We start from the raw sequence: 24,882 nt of genomic DNA, 5'->3' as shown, positions 1-24,882 counted from the left end.
AATCCCTCTCTCATCTGCATGCAACTCTCTTCTTCCTCCTACATGCAAGATGTCGCCCTCTTCTCTTTTCTGCATGCAAGGTGATGCTGGTTTGTACAAACCAACACCAAAGTGGAGCTGATCTCCAACATATTAATATTGATTTGTATAAACTAACACCAGCACCATCACTAGTTTGTACAAATTAGTATCATATTAGTGTTGGTTTGTACAAACTAGCACTACGTTGATGTTGGTTTGTACAAACCAGCACAACAATTGGTGCTGGTACAAAACAACACTAGTATAAATCAGCACCAGCACCACTGCTAGTTTGTATAAACCTACACTAATATGGCGCTGATTTGTAAAAATACTACCAGTACAAATCAACACCAACATCACTGTTAGTTTGTAACCAGCTACAACGTTGGTGTTAGTTTGTACAAATCAGCACCAACGTTGATGTTGGTTTGTACAAACTAGCACCAAAGCTGGAGTTAGTTTGTACAAATTAATTCCAATGTGCTGGTGCTAGTTTTTAATAGTACGTTGGAATTGGTCTTTAAAGAATAGCTCTATGTTAGTGTTGGTCTATAAAAATTAGTATCATTTTGGAGGAAGGACAGAAGATATGACATATAGCTGAGAGAGAGAGGGGGGGGGGGGGGGGGGGGGGGTTTTACCTGTGTCAAATCGTCCACGTACATATATACTTATCTTGAGCGGGCTAATCAATTGTAAAGAATAAAAATTAAAAGACCATAAAGTAAAATGCACGCTTTCACCTCCATGTTTTGTTTTACACTTCACTGAAAAAGCACAAAACTTTGCCACTGAAAATATAAAGCCGATACGGAAAGTGACCTGCAGAGATTCCTGAGGAAACAAGGAAACCGCGTTTGGTCGATTCCTACTTCGTAAATGGCGCCATTTGGCCGTCAGTTCGCACAGGGATAAACAAGAACCCTTCCTTTTACTTTCATTAATGAGATTTCCCATCCACACTTCTCTCCACTTTTTGTCCTGTTCTTATCCCCCGTCTCCTCCTTTACTTCTCCTCAAATAAAGCTCTGGTTGCCTCCTCAGGATTGATTCGGCTTGAGTAATACAGGACTGAAGCCATGGGAATCTTTATTGATTCCTGTTGGTTCATCTGTAGCACTTGTTTAATTTGGCTGTTCAGCTTCTTAGCCATGCACTTCTTACGGTAACAACGTGTATGGTTTCTGCAACTTGTTTATTATTTTGCAAGTTATTGGACTAATTTTTCTTTTCCATTTCCCGCTCGCAGACCCAGGAAAGGAAATCATTTTAAGGGAGCAAATGGTTTGATGGAGAAGGAAATCACTGATTCAATTGTTAGAAATGACGAATCCGTTGAGGAGGAAGAGCCATCGACACTCTGTTTCAAGTTTCAGTATCAGTTTTCCGATCAACAGGAGCTGCAGCAGCAGCCTGCCTCGGAAGACAGGTCAAAGGATCAGCTTCATGGAGGCATCGACCAAGAGGAATTTCTCATGAAGGATGGCAAGTCGACAAATTTCATGGAGATTTTATCCAGTGATGGTCATTCGAGTCTGAGTTCTGAGGCTGAGAAGTTTCTGAACATTGAGGATCTAGACGAAAAGAAGTTATCAGAGTTGAAGGCTCAGAGAACAAATAAAGCAACAGTGTTTCGGACAAAGTTTTCTTGCTCCAACTTAGAAGCTGAATCCATTTGTGCACTGATTGATTCTAATTCTGTGACGTCCAAAGGTTTGCAAAAGCCATGTTTGAACACAAGCAGTCGCGGTAGTGTGCACTCGGATGAAGATGGGCAGTTTCTGAAGCACAAGACTTCAGAAGAGCCTGTTTCCTCAGGTAAATTTACAAGAACCTTTCAAGGAAGACTGTTTTTTGAGGATTTTTCAGGCTTCAACTCGGAGACTGATTCCTTGAGTGCAAGTGACGGCTATTCTGTCAAGGAGCTAGCTCTAGATTCAGATAGTAATGGTTTCTTTTCAGATAGCGATTCCGACGAGTATGTACCGCAAGAAGATGTTATTAAAGTTCATGGAGAACTACTCTTTGCTGATTCTACAAGTCTGGAAGAATCCCAGATACAGCCTATTCATAATTCTGAGGCAGAAACTGTTGCAGCAGATGATATGTTTTCTTCTTTGATCAAGAATCAGATCATGTCAACAGAAAACCAACCGGATTGCGAGTCTGATTACAGGAAGGTCGTCATCAATCAAGTACATGATGATGAATCAATTCCAGCTCAAAAGCAAGAAGGATCAGAACTGGCGAATGTGAATTCCTGTGATGATGATGAGCAGCATGAAACTGAAGTGAAACAAAACACAAGCAAAAGAGATGATGATGATACTGATGGTGTTGATGGCACAGTCTCCGAAAGTTCTACCTTTTTTGAACTCCCTCTGGATAGCCTTGTTGGAACAATTTCTAGCGCAGATGAAGAATGGGATAAATTTGATAAGGAAGTCGGAAGGGAAGAGAAAGTATCACAGGATAGATTGGGGGGAAAAGAAACTGAACCAGTTGTTGCTCTGGATGATGAAGAGTACAACGAGTTGGAGACCCTCTGGGAACATGAGAATCTGATAGAGCAGCTCAAAATGGAACTGAGAAAAGCTAGGCTGCCAACGATCTTAGAAGAATCAGTAGCCCCTAAAGTAGTCGAGGATCTTAAGCCATGGAAGATCAACAACAAATTTCTGCACAAAGATCCTATGGAAGAGCTTCATGAGTTCCACAATTGTTATAGAGAGAGGATGAGGAAGCTTGACATCTTGAACTGCCAGAAGGTGAACGCAATAGGTTAGTAATATTTTTCAAGTAGTTGAATGAAATTTCTCATGTCATTCATTGCCTCCATTGTGTTTGTTTCTGCTAGGATTTCTCGATCTGAAGGATTCCGTTCGATCGATGAGATCTAAAAGGTTGATGGTTCCTTCAATCAAATCCATACTACTTCAGAATTTATGGTCTTGCAATCTTCAGACGGATATAGATCCTACCCATAAGTTGATCAAGGAGGTGAAGAATGATTTGGAACTTGTTTATGTTGGGCAAACATGCCTATCATGGGAGTTCTTGCGCTGGCAGTATGAAAAGGCTCGAGAGCTTCCCGAGTTTGAGCATCAGTACAATCATGTGGCTGATGAGCTCCAACAATTTCAAGTGATCCTGCAAAGGTTCATTGAGGATGAGTCTTTGGAAGGATCGAGATTGCCAAATTACATCAAAGGTCGATCCCTCGTTAAGAATCTTCTCCAAGTTCCACAAGTAAGAGGTAAGGCAAGATCTAGGAGGATCATTGATAGTTCACCATTCTTTTAGTAGTTCGATATAACGAGTACAAAAACAACAAAGTGACGCGTATTCATTCTATCGCAGAGGATACCTTGAAGGAGAAGTTGGAGGATAAAAGCAAGGGAAATTTTGTTGTTACAATTGAAACTCTTGAAGACATCATGGAGGAGTCAATTAGGATCTTCTGGGAGTTTGTGAAGGCAGACAAGGATGAAACTCCTGGGTTTTTGAAAGTTTTAATGGGAGCTCATGCTGAACTTGAAGATCCTACAGACTCTAAGCTCATGGAAGAGATCCAAATCAATTTGGACAAGGTAGCCGGCAAAGTCTAGGATGCATTTCATTCTATTTATGATCTGATTGTTGTTCCTGCTGTTTGTTGTGGCGCAGAAAGAGAAGCGACTAAAAGACATTTTACGAACTGGGAATTGCCTTGTGAAGAAGTTCAAGAAGGCTAAAGATGACAGATCCAATCAAGAACTCTTCTTTTCTCAAGTTGACTTGAAGTTGGTAGCAAGAGTAATGCGAATGTCTAGAATTACTACTGAACAGTTGGTATGGTGTCATGCAAAGTTGAGCAACATCAGATTTATAGAAGCAAAAGCTTACAGGGAGAATTCATTTTTGCTCTTCCCTGCCTGAGTTTGTCACTTTGTTCTACTTATACATCTACACAAAAGCATATGTAGCAGAAGTAGGCCCATCGAAAATGTTTTCAGAAATGAATGTTCAGTTGGGACTGATGATCCATTACATGTACAACTCCACAATAGAATTTTAGATGTAGAGATGTTTTCGAAAACAAAAGGCAAGTTCAGGTAATTGTTTCGAGTTACAGTCTGAATTATATACTTTGGGTTTGGTATTCTTGCCTTTTCTATTGAATTGTTTACTTGTGCCATAGAACTTTTGAGATTGAGTCTTATTGATTTGTTATTGTTTTGGGTCCTGCATAGAGCAGAAGCTGAGTGACTAATGTCGTTCTAGCGAAAGAATGATAGACATGTAGAGGTAACACAAGCAAGAAGTTCCAAAAATTAGGATGGCAAACCAAATAAAAAGAACATAATGGTCAATAGCATCAAACATATTGGATACTCAGCCCCCTTTGATCCATTGAACTCCTCACTTTCCTAGAATCAAGCTAAGACCAAAACTTGAGCTTGAGGACTCCACAATGGAGTAATCCTTTGGCCGAAGTCCAACATGCTGTCGTGGGAACACGATGACTACTATAGTGATTTTTTTTAGTTGACACCAGGTATCTAGTTTATACCGACCATCATAATGACTTTATTTAACTGTCATGTTGATAAAATTTAATAATTTGTATGTGGATTGTCCTACTTTGTCTTTGTTGTTTGTTTACTTAGCCATAAGGTTATAATTAAGGAATTAAAAAGATAGTGGGTTAGTATATGTTTCATCATTAAGAAGTTACTATTTTAAATGAATGTTTCAAGATTATGAGTCAAAGGGTTTATGATTATTTTTCATATTATTTTCAATTATGGTTTGGTATATTTATTGGTTGTTTGTTTATCCATGAATTAAGAAAAAATTATGAACCTTCCTTTCTCTATGCTCTTGGATTCATATTGTTATGCAATTGTGCAAAACTTTTATATTATATTGTTATTATTAATAGTATTAGGGCTGGGTTCCAAGAAAAGTTAAAGTGAAATTAATTTCTAAAAGTTTTATACAACCAATCATTCCACTTTTTGATAGTCACTATGACCATTGGAGTATGCTCATGCAAAATTTTGTAAGATCCGAGAAATATTAAATAGTTGTTGTTTTTGGAATACCAGAACAAGTAAAAAGTGTTGTGTTGATAGATGCACAAAATACAGAATTTGAGGTTATGAACTTAAAGCAAAAAAAAAATATCTTTCAAAGCTATTAATTATTTAATCTTGAAAATTATGCATTGCAAGGATATCACCAAATATTTTTAGGATTCCATGAAAACAAAATGTACCAAGGTACAACAAAAATTAAAAGGCAGTCACTTAAGCATTTCATTCGAAGTTCGAAATGTTTCAAATGGAATCAAGAGAATTAGTTATAGACTTCTTTTTGAGAATGACAACAATCATTAAAAAAAAAATACACTAATCAAATAGTTATTTCTAGAAATAGAGAAACCTCGTACCATGCAGAACAAGAAAAACTATAATAAAAATAACCTAACCAAAGAAGCCTTCATAAGAATTGAGTGTAGCATTTCATAACAATAAAATAAGAGCAATTGGTGCACAATAAAGAGTATAAGATGTGAATGAATTTTTGTGTTCAAAATATACTCGCTCGATATTTATAGAGTGAACCAGATGACTAACAGTTAGCTGAATAAATTCAACTAGTTGATTGATTCACTGATTTCACCCTATCCACAATGAGTGTTACTCAATTAGTCAACTCAAACTTGACCTCCTTATTCATAACTTTTTTTTATTTGTGATTTGTTCTTGACTATGTCATGAATGAATTGTTTACACCATCAATCAACTGACTCAGATAGATCATTCAGATGAATGTGTTATCAGTTGATTATTTGCACCACCATTAGACTCACTTAGATATACCTTTCAGTTTCATCATTGACAAGGTTTTAGTTGACTACAAGTGTCTTTAGTTGACTGATATCCACTGTCACAAACCTATCTTGAACAAGCAAAGTTATACAATAATTTTTGATCAATTTCAAACTCAAAATACATATTAATCGACTCAATGGTCAACCCAACCAACTTTAGTTAATTGTTTTGTCATTAGTCCACTCAATTCATACTAGAAAACTCTTATGTTCTCAAACAACAAGTTGATGATTGACTACATCATCAACTTGAATAATCAGTTGACTGTATCTTGCTTGATCTCAAGTAAATTCGTCGAGTTTGACCTAGAACACTTATTTTCTAGTCAAATGCATTCCTAAGTAAAAATCTACAACCTAAAAGCCAAAATATATTTCATTTGATCACTCATCTCACATATCTTCATATTGATAATAATTTTCTCCTTGAAACTTCTCAACAAACCTCTATCCATAGAGTTTTGCCCAAATTGGGTTGCCTAAGCCAATATCTCTTAGATGATCTTCAACATTCGTCAAACTTATCAGGAATTTCACCTTTGGAACTTCTTATCCTTCCAAAAATTTACACCCTTTGGATCTTCGATCTGTTAGGAGTTCCACCTCTAAGACTTCCATCCATCTGTTAGGAGTTCCACCTCTGAGACTATCATCTATTAGGAATTCGACCTATGAGACTTCCATTTATCAAGAGTTCTAGCTTTGAGACTTCCATCTATTAGTAGTTCCAACTTAAAGACTTCCATCTACCAAAGTCTATTCAAGTTCTATTAGTCAAGTGTTTCACCTACAAGATTTCTTGTCTACCAGACTACCCGAAGTGCACCTGCATTATTGTCAAGATTTTACATCTACACATTCAACACAAGTAACAATACCAACAATATCTAACATAACATATCAATTTTGTTTACTTTAAATATTATGCCAATGATTTTACTAACCACATCATCAAAACCGATCAACTAATGAATGCATCAACGACCCACTTAAGTTAATCCTAAAGATCAATTGCACTAACATGTATCACCTCTATGCCACTCATAGAGCACAATACAATAGCCTCCTAGGGCTTGGTGTGGTGGTAAAAGGCATGATACATTTCTTAAATAATCAGGATTCAATTCCCACGTAGGGTACACTTACAATGATTGAACTACTGATGAAGGGTGTCATGTTAGGAGTCACCGTGCTTCCTGGATTTAACTAGTGGGTGGAATATGATGTTGGATCGTCTATCCCAAAATTAGTCGAGCTATAAGATTGAGATAGCTACTATAAAAATAAAATTAGAGCACAATGTGGCAAAATTAATTTTGGGTGGTCTCATCCTATGACCATTGATAAATAACATATAATATATTTACTAAAAAACTAATATAATTTGACAATTTACTAAAAAATTCTACCACAAAGATCCATGTACAATAATACTCCTCCACCTGACTATTAGTGAATCAAGAAGTATAGATTTTTAGAGATGAAAAAAAATTATAATAACTACAATGAAATGTGGGATACAGTATGTAACAAACTAACTAGTTCCCCCATGGATGGGAATAACGTGCAAGACCTTATAGTTATACCATAATTTGGCCTGACTTAACTAGATAGTGGAAACAAGGTTACAAGAGATAATATGCACCACTATGGAATACACACACACACAAAAAAACAAACAAATAAAAATCATTGATACAGGAGGTAATAAGAGGGTGTCACATGATTAAGGAGAAGTCAATAATATTGCTAAAATAGTGGTCAAAGTCAACATAAGGTCCAGGCCACCCCTAGCTCCAGATTGTCCCCGACATCATGCTATTCCCAACACTCCATGCTATTCCCGACTTTGCACCACTCCCGGCTCCATGACCGTCCCCGACTCCATGATGTTCCTGACTCCACATCAGCCTCGACTCTACACCGCTCCCGACTCCAAGCAAGCCTCATATTTGTACCATTGCTCGCAAAAAATACGGACAATGTAGCTGTTTTCTTCAGAAAACGTGGAAAAAAAACAACCATTTATTCTAGAAAACGTAGGTAACATAAACGGAAATTTTGGAACATGTGGAGAATGTGATGGTATCATCACAACTCTATACAAGATCGTCCACTCCTGCGGGCGCAGGTATGTGTACAGAGACCTAAACTTCCAAAAACCCTTGATCATTCATCATCATCTTCTTCTTCTTCTTCATTCTCCCCCGTCGAAAACTTACTTGAACATAAGAGTAGTTGTGCTGGGAAATCCCCCAACCATCTAACTCTCTCCTTCCTGTTTACTTCCCTTCAAGCTTTGACGAATTTCTCTACTAGTCTTATTGTTCCTAGGTGATGGACGATAAAGTTAACATCAATGCCAACCCACCGATGGTTCGTTCGTCGACGGCTTCAGACAAGATCAATCATCATCAATGATATATAGAAAACCAGTAAATGAGTAGTATGAATTAAAATAACATTTACCATCTATAAATTACATATTTGTGTATTGAAGCTTATTTAATTAGGGCATGCATATTTGTTTATCTCATTCATCCCTCTATTTTTGTTTTCTTTAGAGTAAACAAGCCCAAAAATACAAAGAGAAATATCATTTGAAAGTTGATGAAATCTCACTATTGCCCTAGGCAAAAGATGTGGGTGGTGCACAAATGAAATTTTGAGCTATAAGAAGAGTGGAAAGGTAGCTGATTCTTATCTTGGTATGGTGGAATTAGAAGCAAGCTCAGCATTACAAGTTAAGTCAACCTTAACTTGGCTCCTATATATATATCGTGTGGTAGTGGCAGTACCAAGGTGGATCGGCATGGCTTTTATAAATGTGGAGAGGGCATTGGCCACTGGCGCTATGGAATCATCCATTATACAAGAAAGAACTAGTCAGGAAGTGTTGGGCATGCTTGGTGAGAGATTCACGTTGTCTTTAGAGATCTGAAATTAGAAGAAGGTAGGTTGAGGTACATCAGTACATGGAACATGGTTGTGTTGTGTTTGTTAGAAGGAAAAAATAAAAACACTTTGCATGGAAAATAAATCTTGGTAGAAAGAGTTGATCTAATGCATCAGTTTATTTTGTGTATTAGTTTAGTTGTATTATAGAAGTCAATGAGTCGTGCTCATCCTATTCAATATGAACTCATTTTAATCTTAATTTTTTCCCCCATTCTTTTTGGCTATGTTTTGATTATTTTTAGGGCAAAGTGCCCTTAATTATTAGACGTCTTTACTTTTAGAAATTTTAAACGACACATTAGTAATTTATCATTCTGAAAATATTTTTATTCTAACACTATCAACTACAATGTTGCTACTACCAAAATAAATCAGTTCAACTTATCAAAAATATTATAAATAGAATAGTTTTAATATAAAAAATTATCAATTGGATCAAAAATTACTTAAATTTAAAAATATTCAAAATCATCTTAAATAGCAGGCAATTGCTTCAAATTGTAATACTCATGATTCTAAAGTTATAATCAAGGCTTGTAGTCTCTAAACTCAAAGAATTAAGCCTTATCATTTAAACCTAAAGTTAAAGTTTGAGCACCAACTTTAATTGATTAAGCGAGTTAGACTAAGCAGACCATTTGGTCTAGTTGGGTTAATCGAACCAATTGGACTAGATGGAGTAAGTGATCTAGTTGAGTAAAGTGATCCAGTGAGCTAAAATCTGAGCTAGGTACATAAGACAAGTTGAATGGTCCAAACAAACTTGATGGTCCAGTGAGCAAGTCTGCAATGAATTTGTCAATTTAGACAGTTTGGTTAGCACGATCGAAGGCAAACGGGCTAGACGAACTAATGGAGTCAAGATCGGATAAGTGGGACACTGAGTCAAACTTGCCAATCATGGGATCAAGCTAGGCAAGACGAGTGAGTCATTGTTTCAAGCTTACCAATAAACCTATCGGATAGGACAAGTGGTCCAATCATCTATTCAATCCAATCAACATAAGAACAAACACATTGGACCATGCAAATCTAATAAATGACAGCAAAAGAAATGACAAATTTTCTTACTGGGTCTGGGACTGGGGATGAACTAACAATAAACCAATAAATTGGATTAAGTTACAGAAAGATGCTTCTCCTAGATGCTTGCAGAAGATGCTCGATTGGATTTTAAAAGGCAGCATTACACAAGTTCTAATGCAAGCTAAAGAGCATTTTGAATCACATAATGAAAAAACTGGAGCCTACCAAAGCAAGATTCAACTACAAGCAAAAGAAAGTAGTCATCCATTAAGCCTTCAGTATGGATCACTTTCCTGGCATGCCTTCTCCACTGATAGTAGACGCGCCGCTTCTGCTCGTGCATTTGATTTGCTGAGCTTCATGTGCTTCTCGTTGGTTTCTCGAGAGGAGCTCAAGTGGCCAAGCATCCAAGGGTGTCGGGTATCTAGCATGCGGTCTACTCACTGATGTGGGTGCCTTTGCTGAGGTTGGGGAACATCCAGCATCCGGAAGGGAATTGAAATCTTGTTGAACCACAATGTCGTAGAGGGGGAGAGAAGGCTGTTGCTGAGTCTGCACTGGCATTGAAGGCGCCAAGTCTAACTTGTTGCCCCACTCTCCCATAGAATTAGACTGCATCTCATTTAACTCGCTTTGGAGTCGCTCCACCTCCACTCTCAGAGCTTTCTTCTCATCTTGTAGCTCGTTCTTCTCCACCCTCACCTAATCCAGTTCAAGCCAAAATGCCTATTAGAAAGTATCCATTATCCATGAAGTATGTTACAGTAAAAAAGTCTTATGTTATCTTAAGTGGTCCAAAAATAAAATAGTAGAACAAATGAATGTTAAAGGGATGTTTACAAAATTTTCTTTTTCTTCCTTTCTCAAAACAATTCAAGGGCCGAAAAAAAAAAGTCTCAAGTGTGAAGATTGAAACGATGATGTTCTGAGTTAGTAGCTATTGTTTAAGAAATGTCATGTAAGTGAAACTTCAATTAGTTATGTTATATCATCGAGTTAATAGTTCTATCTCACAATGGTTAATCATCATTAGCTAAGAACCATACATACATGTATTCCGCAGACACTTCACCTTTCCATCCAATTCGATTGCTCTATCGTAATCCATATAAAAACAATTTCTTTTCTAGGATTAGGATTTTCAATCCCTCTTGGAAGCAAAATTCCACAGGTTTGATGTAAAAATAGGTGAACCACAGCCTTTCCACACCACATCTCAGCCTTTCTTACACACCTATTCACAATGTTTTATTTACTTGGAGGCTTTAAAATACTATGGAAAGATTGGACAGAAAATAAAGGGAGAATGGAAGATACAAAGGATGAATGAAGTTTATTCTTTTCTTCCCAACACACCCTTAACCTAGAAGAATGGAGGATTAGTTTGGAAGCTTTCCTTTGTTCACGTTAAGAAGAAGACCTGATGCAGCACAAAAATATTGTACCATATATGCTTGAATATCTTAATTCAACTCATCGAAATAATATATTACCAAGTGAAAGCTGATCTAATACATGAAATTCTAACTTCTTTTATAGAGTCAAAATAAGATGAGATTATCCAAAAGTCTGTCAATAAAAAACAATTTGTCTTAAAATTATAACTATAACAATCTTAATAATCAGTTAACAACTATTAGAAATTAAAAATATATAATTTTTAAAAAAAAAATTGAAGAATTTTTGAATTGATCGCTAATTTTCAAACTAAATCATCAAAGAGTTACACAGAATTTAATCTTACAAATTACACTTAGGCAAAAAGACATGGAGACTTGGAGAATTGGCATGGCATGGCATGACCAAGGTGCTCGATGGCTTGGGGTCCATGGTAAAAGATGGTATGGGACATATGAAAGGCCGAATGACGAGGAACATCAGAGTGTTACTACCGAGGAGATGAATTACATAAGCGAACGTAAAGGATAGTATGTGGAGTGAGCCAAGATTTGGTACATCTGTGGAACGATAGCTTGATGGAAGAAGACCTCAAGGCATGGTAAGAATTCATGGGAGTTGCGAGATGAGTGATGTGTACACATAGGGCAATGGTAGTTCTCAACTTAGGCGGGCTCGGTCATTAAATTGATCATGGTCAACATAACAATTAACTGGAGGAGTCCTTCAGTTGAGTGATGGTTGAGTAGACTGGGTAGTTGACTCAAACACGAACAAGAGGGAAGCTCTCTGGAGACGAATGGACAGATGAAGGTCTAGATGGTTGGTAAGTATGGCCAATCGACTGGTAAAATTTAGATGAAACAGACGTCGAAAGAAATAGTTATGACCTGCTAGAATTGGTCAAAGCAGTCAATTAATGGCGCCAACTCAACAAGATCAAGTCAAAGATTTGTTTCAAGGAACATATAATTTTAAAGATTCAAGAGGCCACAGATCAGAAACAATAACAAAATACTTTTCACATTAATACTCTCTTATTTTGCCTTTTTTTTTAAGCCTAGAATTTTTGTTGTAACCCTCTTTGTGCTATCTTTGACACTTTGAAGAGATTTCTTCACCTTCAGTGTTGCTGTGAAGGAGACACTATAGCTAATTCTTGAAGTGATCCACCGAAGGATCACAAGTTGTGGAATAGGAGCCTGACGAATGCTGAACCATGTTAAAAGTCTATGTCACTATAAAATGCTTGTGTTTATGCTTTTGTTATTTTCTGCTACCTAATGTTTTATTGTGACCTTGATAAATCGTCACAAGAGTAGGTGAATTTTCTATTTGCAAGTCATTCAGAACTTAACTTTTCATCCTTCCACTTCCATCCATATTTTCACTCCAACTCTAAAACCCTAAATGATAAAGAACCTTAAAACTTTATTTTGCAATGATCCATCCCCATCATGATGACATTTATTAAGATTACCCAAGTATGTCGACCAAGAGAATAGACATTGAATGCATTAGTATAGCGCACGTGTGACCTAGGACATCTAAGGGCACCATAGACCTCTTTATTGCCTCAAACTTCCATATAGACTCTATACGACCATAGTCCCTCAAAGAAGCTGGCCACGAAAGGATGCCTCTACATAGCTAGTTAGCCGGTGAGGTCTTGTTTGCTAACAAAACCAACTAGACAAATCACGATTGTGTACTACCACTCATGCCACCAAGAAAGAGCTCTCAATCCGGGTGTTGATCACAGGGTTTCACCGTCTGCAGAGGCCCCACAATGCGCTTGCCACATTTTTAACCCATATGACGTGGGGTCGTTGTAGGGGGGTCGTTAATGTGGTGGTTCCACATTTTTAAGAAATAGCTCTTCCTTGCTATGCCTGAATCTGGTAAGTTCCCCATGTTGAGTTAAATTAAGAAGCAAACTCCACTCTTGGTGCTGACTTTTTATCAATTCCTTTAAGTTTGTGACTATACTCTCATGGAACCCAAAGACTTATGAACGGTGTCATGCGACCATCCACCGATCTCTAGTCAATATGATTTATGGTCAAAATGAAGGTAGAAGTAATATTGATCTCACTAGTTTGGTATCAGAAAATAAGACCCAAGCTTTTGATACAATGACCTCCCTTTAAGATTATCGAGAGCCAAGTCAATATACATAGATTTGTGAAGCATTTCACACCATCACACACCATTTGCCGTGTACTTCACAATAAACTGAGGAGTCTAGTTCAATTGGTATCGTTGGTGCAAAATTGCAATTTTCACTGCTTCCCATGGAAAACAAGTGTTATTAATTTCCTTAATTATTTATGAAAATTTGGTGTCATGTTTTGAGCACGTGATGCTGGTGGATGACATGAAATTAAACAAAGCCATGAATTTGAAGCTTTAGTCTTTTAGGTTTTGTTGATTCATAGTTTCTAGTCCATGGAAATATATATTAGATCATGGCAGTCAGTTGTGAAATTTAAGTATATAACTTAGTAGTTTTCTATTAACGTCAGCATTGGGATAAGGATTATACTTCATAGTTTTGTCTCTATATATCAAACTATATATCCAGAATATAAAAAATACACATCATTATCACATGTGGCGTATATAAACGTAGAAGATTAGAATAATAATGCAGTGATGGAAAAAGGTACAAGGTAGTGTACTTATTCAATGGAGGCATGTATGATCTTGGGTCGCGTCGGGCAGTGGATGGGGTGAGAGAAGAATATATGGAGATTGCAATTGGAATGGGGAAGTTGTTGATTCATCATTTAATCTTCTTCCGCTTGTTTACTTGAAAAATAAACTATATAGATTTAATAATCAATTCAATTAGAATTTTGGACAAACAAGTTAAAATCAATAAACATTACTTGAACCATCTTAGCACATATCAAGTGTCCGCACAACACGATACTCATTGATGAAACCAACATCGGTAACATATGAAAGGTTATTGATACTAGCTGACATTTAAAATTTCAAATCAAGGCAATGGGTACTTAATAATTGGGTATTCATAGACATCCATCCCATTTAAATTGAGTTTGCATTAGTTTAGAGAGGGAGAGAGAGAAGGGCAGTAAATCTCCTAAGCCATGGTATGGAGTCAAAAATTTCAATTCATAAATGTATCTTTCTCTCCTTCCTTTTGCTTTACAGTTGAAGTAGAAGCATGATTTAAAATTTAGTTCCGTGCTAAGTGAAATGAGTGAAATTTATCATTCTGCCACCGCCAGGCATCAGCACCCGCTCGACACCAGCAACACTAGCCACGGCAGGCGCGCGGGCCACAGTGGGCCACGGCAGGGACATGACGGAGACGCGGCGGGCCGCGGCGGGAACATTGCAGTCGCACGGGTTGTGGCAGGCACACCACAGGCACCTTGCTCACGGCTAGGATGCAGTTGGCGCACAAGTTGTGGTGGGGACGCCGTGAGCGTCGGGTCTTGATAGGGACGCCACACCCATGTCACAACTCTACGAGCGCACGGGTCGCGATGGGGACATCGCGGGCAAACGGGTGGATGCAGAAGAAACTTTAGGTTTAGGTTAATTAAACTTAAACTTAGGTTAATAATTTCAATCAACTCTTAGCTATAAATAAGATAATCTATATAGGCTTAATTAAAACCTAATAAAATGATTCCATTAATCTAATACTCCAATTAATCAATCTAATTTGCAATTCGTAAGTTTTTTTCCCATCTTCACAAGCATAAGAAAATACTATTCCTTTAACAATACACCCTTTTGAAACATAAATTAAATTATCGCCCTTAGTGCCAAATCATCAAAGCTCTCACTAGCTATGTGAATATTATGCCCTACTCTTTTTAGAATATGAGACACTATTTTGTGTAGCAAACTGGACGTCAATTGCTATCTATGTTATAGCTTCAGAAGAGGTCTTAGAATTAAAATTTAGTCACGGGTGTTTATGAAAATATTATTCCTTTAAAGATACAATCTTTTGAATTATAAAACCTTTAACTAGAGGATTGTAGACATGCCAACAGTATCATTTCAAAAAGGGTTAGTGCAACCTAAAAGAATATTGAAATTTCTGATGTTCATGCCACTAGATTTAGGGAAAATTTTGCCATGGAAATGATCTTTCAGTTGAATCTGTGATTAACGGTTCATATGGACTTACATATTGAGATTCATTGACCAAAGCAGAATTTTCCTTTCTAAGGGCTTCAACTTGAGCAACAAGATCCCGCAACACTCGAGTTGTTTCAACCAATATATAGGCTTTTCCATTATTCAGCCGTGTTGGTTCTGAAAAGTAAGTGAATTCTTCAGAATAAACTTATAAAAACACATAGGAAATTGAAATGGAGTGGGAAAAAAAAATATTAACAAGCTCAAACAGCCTAAATTCCTAATTGTGGTACACATCAATTCCTTCCTAGTAAGAGTTCTCTCACAAAGAAACATTAGAGCTGTCTAGAACTAACAACCTCATACCATGCAACAAGTGTAAAGCAGAATAAAAACTAAAATGTAGTATTTTTATTTGTGCAAGGGTGCATATAATAGGTGCATGGTTTGATAGGGGCCTAGATGCATGATTTCCTAGTGTACTCATTTGAGTCACATATCATGCTGGTCTCACTAGTTAGTTTTTCATCCAGTTAACAATGGCAAAAGTAATGCTCATACAAGTAATGCAGCCTTTACCTTCCTAGTTTCTCATTATTTCATATATTTTTAGTGTTTTCAAATGAATTTTTGAAAAAGGAATGGTATTACAGTAATTTGAATGTAGCTTGGTGACAAAAAAGAAAGTCTCAGTTTTTCAAACAATTCAAGGATCCAAGGAAAGCAATTGCCATCAGCCAAATCAAGCAGATTTTTCAAAAGTGGTGTTGCTATCTGAATTGTAGAAGCATGTTTAGACACCATCAGACTTACCAAGTGCCTGAGCCAGGTCCATAAATAGCTCATTCAAGTAATCACGCTTCTTCTTCTCTCTCAAGGACTTGTTTTCTTTCTTTGAAACTTTCTTCAAGTTCCTTTTGGTTGGAATTGAACTACACAAGAATATTTTTTTTAAGATTGGAAAACAAAAAATATATAATTAAAAAAAAATTCTACCCTTGTTTGTTTACAAAATATCAGAAAAAAAAAAAAGCAAGTTATCATGAAATGGTCAGAAGAGAACTTCCAGGAATATTCTATATCTTTTCCCATTACATCTCTAAGAAACATTAACCTAAAATTATAAACCAACTTAAAGCCAAAACGCATGTACTATAAGCATCCTATCTGAAAATTTGTCTATATTATATTCAGGCAAAGATTAATCTAAGTTTGTATTACTTCATCAAATGTTAGGGAAATGGCTAGTGGTAGGTAGGACATGGCACTATCGTGCGATGGTCCCGAGACCTCGATGAGGCCTCACAGACCCCTCGCGCAAAGCCCCACGGCTGTGCTAACACCTCACATGAGGCCGAGTTTTTTTTTCAATTTAAAAAATTTTCTTTGTCTTTTAATATTTAAATCTTTTTTAGGCCGCCGGCCACGCATAGGCCTCGCACAAGACTGTGACAGTCACGCAAAGCTGAAGTTTTTTTTTAATTTAAAAAATTGTTCTTTATGTTTTTTAATAGTTATTTTTTTTAGGCCACTGAGTTTTTTTCAATTTTTTTAACTGTTAATTTTTTTATTTTTTTAATAGTTAATTCTTTCACCTCTTAATTCTTTCTCATTCTTCCCCATATTTTAGCTTTTTTTATTTCTTTCATCCTGAAACACATAAAAAAAACTATTTTTAAATTTTTTTTATTTCTTTCCTCCTTAAATACATAAGAAAAAAATTTCCTCCTGATTAAAATAAATTAAATTCAATTTAATTTAAATCTACTTGATCCTAATCATAATATCTAGACTTTAGTTAATCCTAAATTAATTTTTACTTAATCCAAAATTTTAAAATATTAGTTTAACCTAATAGTAAGTATTTATAGTAATCAAATGTTATAATAATATTTTTTTAATTGATATATTTTATATTTAAAAAAGTACCAAAACCATATCGGCATAGCACGATACGATACTGAAACTGTATTGTTCTAAGTCATAAACCAGATACTGTCGGAAATTTTAAACCATGGAATAAACTAAAGAAAATGATGCATAAACAATTTTTTAAACACAAGGGAATGAGTTCCTGGTGTCTTTATCTAACTAACATGATTCACATTTAAGGGCTTAAAGATTAGATAAATTAGGAACCATCTTCTTCAAGATTAGGAGAGAGGGGTGACTAAGACGGTTGTGAATCTGAAAAGGTGAAGGTGTAGCTAAGAGAGACGAAGACAATAAAGCCATGCAACTCATACAACTCATGAGACTCGTGCCTGATGCCAATTTTACCTTACTTGTCCTCAAATCCTAAATAGAAATGGAAGTAACATCAAAGTTAATAGAACAATTTAATGATCTAGTAAGTTTACTGTTAAATAATAAGCTCAACAAAAACTCAAGGGTATAAGTTATCAAATACAGATATAACATAGGTGAAAAGGAAATATCTCCAATGTCTTTATCCAATGAGTAAGAATCAATGACTATCAAGATACTATTAAAATGTGTGAATAGTGTGAAAGCAAAGAAAAAGAATATGTTACCAGACATATGCTTAAATGCTCGCGAATCAAGGGTCTAGGGAGGCGTAAAATAAGTACAGGCATACAATAAGTGCAGATAACTCCATAAGCAGATGAGTTGAATAGCTCAAATGAAGCACCAACAAAAACCTGGAACTAAAGGAGCCATAAGTACTCATTTGTTGAAATAAACAAGTTGAACTAGACTGAACTTGACCATTAGAATGATCTCTTTGACCTTCTCAAGTATCTGACATTTTAAGAGATGAAAGGTGATGACTGATCCCAGAATGTTTTGGAAATAGATTGGCCAAATGAAGAATTTGAGAAGGTCCTGCTAAGGAGTTGGGTCTTCAGCTTCAAGGATAACTTGAGGAAAGATCTAGGGAAGGACCTTGTTAAACCAAAGAAGTGCTAAAGTTGGCTCTCACGAGCAAGAGGGGACTTTACCATAGTGTTGGCTATTGAAAAGACCAACAATGCCAGAAGACACATCAATGTGAGATTCAGCACAGATGACGCAAAAGGGCACAGCACAAACATGCAGATAGACATGTGATCAACAGCTGGAAAAGGCAACAAAAATAGGGGATGCATGCACCTAGAAGATTTAGCATCAACAATGTAGACAAGCATGTGGGAGCTTCAATGCAGACGACATATGCGCAAAGGAGCTTCAGCTTGGGCACATGAAGAAGCTTACCCCTCATGGGCGTCCAGGAGCTTCGACGTGGAGGATATAGACAGGTGCGTTGAAGGAGTCACATAGGGAGGAGAAGTCGTCAAGATCTTTGGCGCCAAAGAGACTAATTATATAGTGATGTTGGGATGGAATAAGGGTGAGGGAGAGCTAACTCTAATACCATGTTGAGGGAAAAAATTGTTCCTCATAGGATCTCTTAGTACCCCTCTACTTTTATAGATGTGTCATATCAAAAATAAAAAATATTATAAATAGGCTCTTTACCCTTATATATTTACACATAGACCCTTTGCCCATCATAGTAATAAAAGGTATTAATATTATTGTCACTTCAATGACAGTCAAGTAAGATGTGAAACCATTCTAAAACAAGAAGTGATGCTGTTGATTGACCTTTGGTCATATTGATATTGAGATTAATTGAGATTAAACATCACCTTCACAAAATAACTACTACATATTATGTTTCTTATCTGACAGCAATACGTGATCTCACATCCATAGACACAATGATTTCTAGTTAAATACATAGATAGGATTGTTAAAGAATAGTACAATGGAAATGACTCACCATAAGAACTCATTTTGTACATTACCTAGTATTTATAGTGGTCTGATGAAAGACAGGTGTAATTAATCCTTACACTTGAGATTATCGTTATCTCAAAATAAGTGATCAACATGCTTTAACTCTTGTGGGTTGATCCCTTAAAAAAAATGCACATACACTAGCAGTAGAGCTCATTGCTTTATGAAGGTGAGTAAGTAATCAACATAGGAATTATAACTCCTTGTAACTAGGAGGGTATATCATATAATCAATTCTATCGATGACGACTTAGATAAATCTATGCACAATAGAAATTAGTTAAGAAGGATCCTCAAGATGGTGTTCCTTTGAGTGAGATTATAATAATACCACTTGAATGTGGCCTATTAGAACAAAAACTAATCCAATGTCTAAAGGTGGATTATAAGATATAAAATTATAAGGGACTAAATTACATTGCAACTGTGATACAAGAGTTTTCGTGAAACCCACAATTTACAAAATAGTGGATAGTCTCCCCAACTTGTAGAACAAAAGATAGTCTTGATACCTTATTAAAGGTAAGACTCATGTACATAAATTAATAAAGAGGAATCTTCATGAGGGATAAAAGAAGTTGATCGCTTAGGTACACTATCTCTAAGAAAATATAAAGTAATACACATAAAGCTCAAGCTCTTAACATGAGATATATAGCTTGAGGTGAACATGTGGATAATTTAAAGTTAATTCTCCAAATTAATTATCAAATAATTTAGAGTAAACTAGTTTGACTAATTAATAGAGAATTCAAATGGAATAGAAGACCTAATTAAGTTAATTAAAATTAGAATGTAAAATTGCAAAATAAAAAATAATTTGTAAATTAAAATTAGAGTGAACATTTAAAATTAGTTAAAGGGTTAATTAAATTTCAATTTAGAATTTTAAAAAACTCAAACTAACTTTATAATAGGTAAAAATTAATTTAGAGAAGAAACACTTTTGAAAATTGTTTAACAAGAGCTGTAAAATTTTAAAAGTATTATAATTTTAAAATTAATTAATTTTTGTTTAGTCATTTGTCGATATAAATTAGAAATTAATTTCTATGTTATCTAGCCTTTTAATTAGCTAGATCTAAACCGATGGCACAAATTAAAACATGGTTGAAAACGATAGACTAAATAAGAGGCATTGATTTAGATCATAATGAATTGTAAAGATGTAACGACACAACCCCTAGCCACCCTCCTCTCACTTATACATCGTGGCCACCACCTTTTGACGGCTTCCTCACCTATCATCCTCCTTCGTCCTCTCAGATGATAACACCTCTGTGCTACAACAACATCTAGAAGCCACATGGATTTGTTGTGGTTGGACAAGTTTTACGTGACTTCCACAAAGGCATGAATAAATAGGTTTCATTTTATTATTTTATATTGGATTAATCTAACATCACAAGGAAAAAGCAAACTGGAAAAATTAAAATAAACTATTTTTTTGTGCCAGTAAAGCTTTGCCACTACAACAATCCCAACAATTTACCCCCTCAACTCATAATCATATATTAGTCAAGTCATTGATTGTTATGCCAATTGTGCTTGGAGTTTGCACCATTCTTGCAAAATGCCTACTAGAGAAAAATTTTCGGATACATATGCTGTGAAAAAACTTATAAGTTAAGTTATTTAATGTCGGAGGCAATAGATTGGTAAGTCCACATGGCTATGTTTATTTCGACTTCATTACTAGTTGACTCAGAATGGTAATCTCTATTTGTTTCATTTTCATGTTTTAAGAACTGAAATACTTCACAGAATAGTAGGCATTGGGCATCTCTTCATCACTGTTTTCAGACACCTTGGAGAACTTTCCAGCAGTTATTTGCAGGAATGTTCACATAATTTAATAGCAAATTAAGGACTGTGCAGTAGTATTTCACGCTAATCAGAATGAAGAAACAACATGATTAAGACACATCACACCTCGGAGAACTTTCCAACAGCTATTTGCAGGAATGTTCATATACTTTGATAACAAATTAAGCAATGTTCATATACTTTGATAACAAATTAAGCACTGCACAGCAGTATCCACACTATCAGAATGCAGGAAACGACATGATTAGGCACATTAGTATTTTTATAATAACAAACCCTTTATAGTTCAAACTGAAAATTAAAAAAATAAAAAATAAACAATCACTACTTAATCCTATCTACCATCTACCTGTTGGGGGATTGCCCAGGTCCAGCATTTGTGCCGTTTGCTATAGGAGACTCCATTACCATGATTGCGTTAATTAGGAGGTCTGCAAGTGAGATATAGCTCTTTGGTTAGAACTTGATTTCTACTGCTAAACTTACCAAGATTAATCACCAAGAAACGAAACATAGGAAAAAATAATTTTTACAAATTTTTTTCTGAGAACAATCTTTGATCTTTTTATTTCATGCTTAGTTTGCTACGAGAAAGAAGGGGCAAAACATGGATTTCTCCCTGGTAGATTCAGAACCGATTCAAACGAACAAATCATCAAATTTTAAAGCTGTTGATAAAAGTATAGATAAGAAGCATGGAGATCAGTCCTCCACCGATCTCTAATCCCAAGGACATATGCCACCCAAAATAAACCAGATCGCGCAAGGGATCGACCAAAAATGAAATCAAAAACTAAGAACAGAAAGGTTCTGCGGAAGGGAAGTTACCTTCGCCGAACCCTAAGAAGAAGAATCGAGCCTGACGCCACGAACAGCAGAAAATACGAGCGGAGAGGGAGATAAGAACAAGATAAAACCGAGAGAGAGAGCGTGCGTGCTGCGTGTGGCGAGCACTCGACTCTCCATCGGCTTGAGCTCTCAATACGTAGGCCTCCACGTGGTTGCCCGGCTCCCGTGGCCCCTCCAATGGAGGTTCTTAAGCGAGAATTACAATATTACCCGCGACTATACCTGCCACTCACATCCGTATGATTTGGCGCCCCACCTCTTCAACCAATAATTTATCAGATTCAAATTGACGCCGATGATAGGCTGTAGGTATGCTTCTTGTAGGAGAAGAATTCAGAAGGATGAAAAAGGTGTACACGTGGTCTTGCTTCCACACTTGAAGTATTCGTACCCAAACTGTTACACTGCCAAAGGCCTGTTTTGTGGGGTCTTAAATTCATCCTACTCCCCATTAGCGTGCCGGGTATCAGATGGAGTGCGACGAGCCCACGACGAGGCGCACGTTGAATCCTGAGGAGGGCCTGTGGTCGAGTTTGTCGGCCGCATGCTCGGCACGCGGAAACGCTCTGCTGCGCGACGCGTTGGTTCTCGGTAGTTCATATTTGTTATATTTGCACGGCATCAATTTAAGTGTAAAAAAGTAACGGAAATTAGCTATATTTTTCAAACGACCCTTGGGTTTTAAAAATTCCCAATAAACGTCTCATACTTCCTAAAATGTTGTTTGTGAAATTTATCAGCAGTTAGGTGTTCCATTGAAATTGCACAAATTGAGATTTTGATCATAAGATTATTTTTAAGTTAAAATAAATTATTTTGAACCACCAATTTCATTTTACCTAAAATTATTTGAGATATATATATATACCCAAGTTTCGTACATCGATACTATCCTAGCTCATTTTAGCATGTAAAATTTCAAGAAAGGTTTTCTATCTTTTCGACATGCAGTACCTTTATCTAAAGAGATGTGTCCTGAAACATCAAAGGAGATAGAGGAGATGAAGGCAGTTCCTTATGCTTCGGCTATAGGAAACCTAATGTATGCAATGTTATGTACGAGACCGGATATCTGTTTTACCGTGGGCATGGTTAACAGATATCAAAGTAATCCAGAATCAGGACATTGGACCGCTGTAAAGCATATATTAAAGTACCTGACAAGAACTAGAAATTGTTGGTGCAAGATACACCAGAATCAAACCTGAGTTTTGATGTTGTCAAAGGTTCAAGTTAAGTCTTGTTATGATCTAACAAGTTTACTGAGTGTGCAGAATGTTTACTCAACCGGGAAAGACCTAGTTGGAGGCTAGGCAGGAGAAATCTTAGCAGATTGTGGAACCCAGGTGAAGTCCAAGTAGGTCGAGGGGAGACGAAGTTTGGCAGTGTGATCGAGAGGTCTGAAGGACCGAAGATTAAAGGAAAAGTCCTGGGGAGCCGATCAAGGCTGAGTGAGAAGTCCAAACTAGATCTGGAGGATTAAAGTTTGGCAGGTAGGTTGAGGTAAGCAAACTGGAGGAGCGACAGTGAGGTCGGGTTCCCGGAGGGAACAACCTTAGGTCGCTGATCCAACTGAAGAAACCGGGAAGGTTTCCAAGTTGAGATCAAGACAGTTCTATTGATGTCTTTTATATTACTCATTATGCTGTGTTTTATTCATTATTATGCTGTGTGCTAACATCTGTGTTGCAAGAAGTTTTTGTTCTAACACTGTGTTGCAGGTCAGACTAGATCGGTCGACCGAACCAGCAGTTCAGTCGACCGAACATGAGCATAACAGAAAGCAAACAGTTCAAAATAGATCAAAGTCAAAGTTCGATCAAAGCTTGATCGGTCGACCGAATAGTAAGATCGGTCGACCGAACTTGATGACTCAGCAAAGCCAGCTCGTCAGCACCGATTAGCAAGCAAAGGAAATAAGCTGATCGGTCGACCGAACATGGGGATCGATCGACCGATCCAATCAGCAATTAATGCGCATTAAATCAAGATTCTGGCAGACTTCGACGAACAAGGTAAAAGCTTGTTCGGTCGACCGATAAAAGGGTTCGGTCGACTGAACCATTGAAGGCCAGTTAATGCAGAATTTACGAGCCAGCGTCAGATTCCAGCTGTGGGTGATCGGAGCTGGTTCGGTCGACCAAACAGAGGGATCGGTCGACCGAACCTCAGTCCACCTATAAATTCAGACTCGAAGACAGAGACTTGAATATAACTTTCTGATCACAAGTTACTACTCTGCAAGCGACTCATCTTCAGTGCAAAGCTACGTCATTTGGAAGAACCGACCTACGCTACATCTTCGATTCATTTGTCGGTATACTTGTTTTTTGTTTTATACTTAATTGCTAATAAGATAGTAGGTTTGTTACTATCTTATTCTATTGTACTTGTATGATCTGCTTCTCTCCGAGGAGTTCGGAGAGAAGGGTTTTAGTGCTTTGCCCAACGGTGCGGTCAAGGACCGCGGGCCTTCGAGTAGGAGTCGAGCTAGGCTCCGAACGAAGTAAAATATTTGTGTCTCTATTTACTTTCCGCTGTGCACGACTTTGATTTAAATACGAAAAGAATAGTTTTTTAAAAGAAGCGATATTCACCCCTCCCCCTCTATCGCGCTACTCGATCCTATCAATTGGTATCAGAGCAAGGTTCGCTCTGAAATTTCTTAACCGATTTTCTAAGCATCTTTAAAATCTTTTCTTTTCTTCAAATTTCTTTAATATTTTTCATTATCCCTATTTTTTTCAAGCACTACTAATCCCAAGACAAAAGTCTTGGAAATATTTTTTTTTAATCTGTGCTTTGCAAGGATGTCGAATTCATATCAAGAAGGCTATAGCACAGTCCGACCTCCACTATTCAAAGGAGAAAACTTTAGCTACTGGAAGAATAGGATGGAGTGTTTCCTGAAGTCCGACATCGAGCTCTGGTTCACAATCTTGAAAGGTTACACTCCTCCAATGAAAGACGGAACAACTCTAGAACCGGAAGAA

The 24,882-nt window shown here is 36.8% G+C and overlaps 2 protein-coding genes across 3 annotated transcripts; one reads left to right on the top strand and one right to left on the bottom strand.

Annotated features, from left to right (window-relative positions):
• Window positions 1–966: 966 nt before the first annotated feature.
• Window positions 967–4,185, top strand: LOC122046907. 2 transcript variants are annotated; one of them, XM_042607858.1, is made up of 5 exons: window positions 967–1,189; window positions 1,274–2,805; window positions 2,882–3,280; window positions 3,385–3,614; window positions 3,691–4,185. In XM_042607858.1, exons 1-5 carry the CDS (start codon window positions 1,104–1,106, stop codon window positions 3,940–3,942), a joined length of 2,499 nt encoding a protein of 832 aa, XP_042463792.1. In that variant the 5' UTR covers window positions 967–1,103; the 3' UTR covers window positions 3,943–4,185. The 2 variants fall into 2 exon arrangements, with proteins under 2 accessions (XP_042463792.1, XP_042463793.1); XM_042607859.1 differs by having other exon boundaries at window positions 1,040–1,199.
• A 5,764-nt stretch (window positions 4,186–9,949) lies between these two features.
• LOC122046906 (protein IRON-RELATED TRANSCRIPTION FACTOR 3-like) lies at window positions 9,950–22,056 on the bottom strand. Its single transcript, XM_042607857.1, has 5 exons — window positions 21,869–22,056; window positions 21,390–21,471; window positions 16,223–16,341; window positions 15,459–15,586; window positions 9,950–10,588 (listed from the first exon to the last, which is right to left on the bottom strand). Exons 2-5 carry the CDS (start codon window positions 21,449–21,451, stop codon window positions 10,172–10,174), a joined length of 726 nt encoding a protein of 241 aa, XP_042463791.1. The 5' UTR covers window positions 21,452–21,471; window positions 21,869–22,056; the 3' UTR covers window positions 9,950–10,171.
• Window positions 22,057–24,882: the final 2,826 nt, after the last annotated feature.

The sequence above is a fragment of the Zingiber officinale genome, chromosome 2B (genome assembly GCF_018446385.1).
Source record: "Zingiber officinale cultivar Zhangliang chromosome 2B, Zo_v1.1, whole genome shotgun sequence".
Lineage (NCBI taxonomy): Eukaryota > Viridiplantae > Streptophyta > Magnoliopsida > Zingiberales > Zingiberaceae > Zingiber > Zingiber officinale.
Note: the sequence above shows the minus strand (reverse complement) of the source record. Positions and strands in the feature narration are given on the sequence as shown.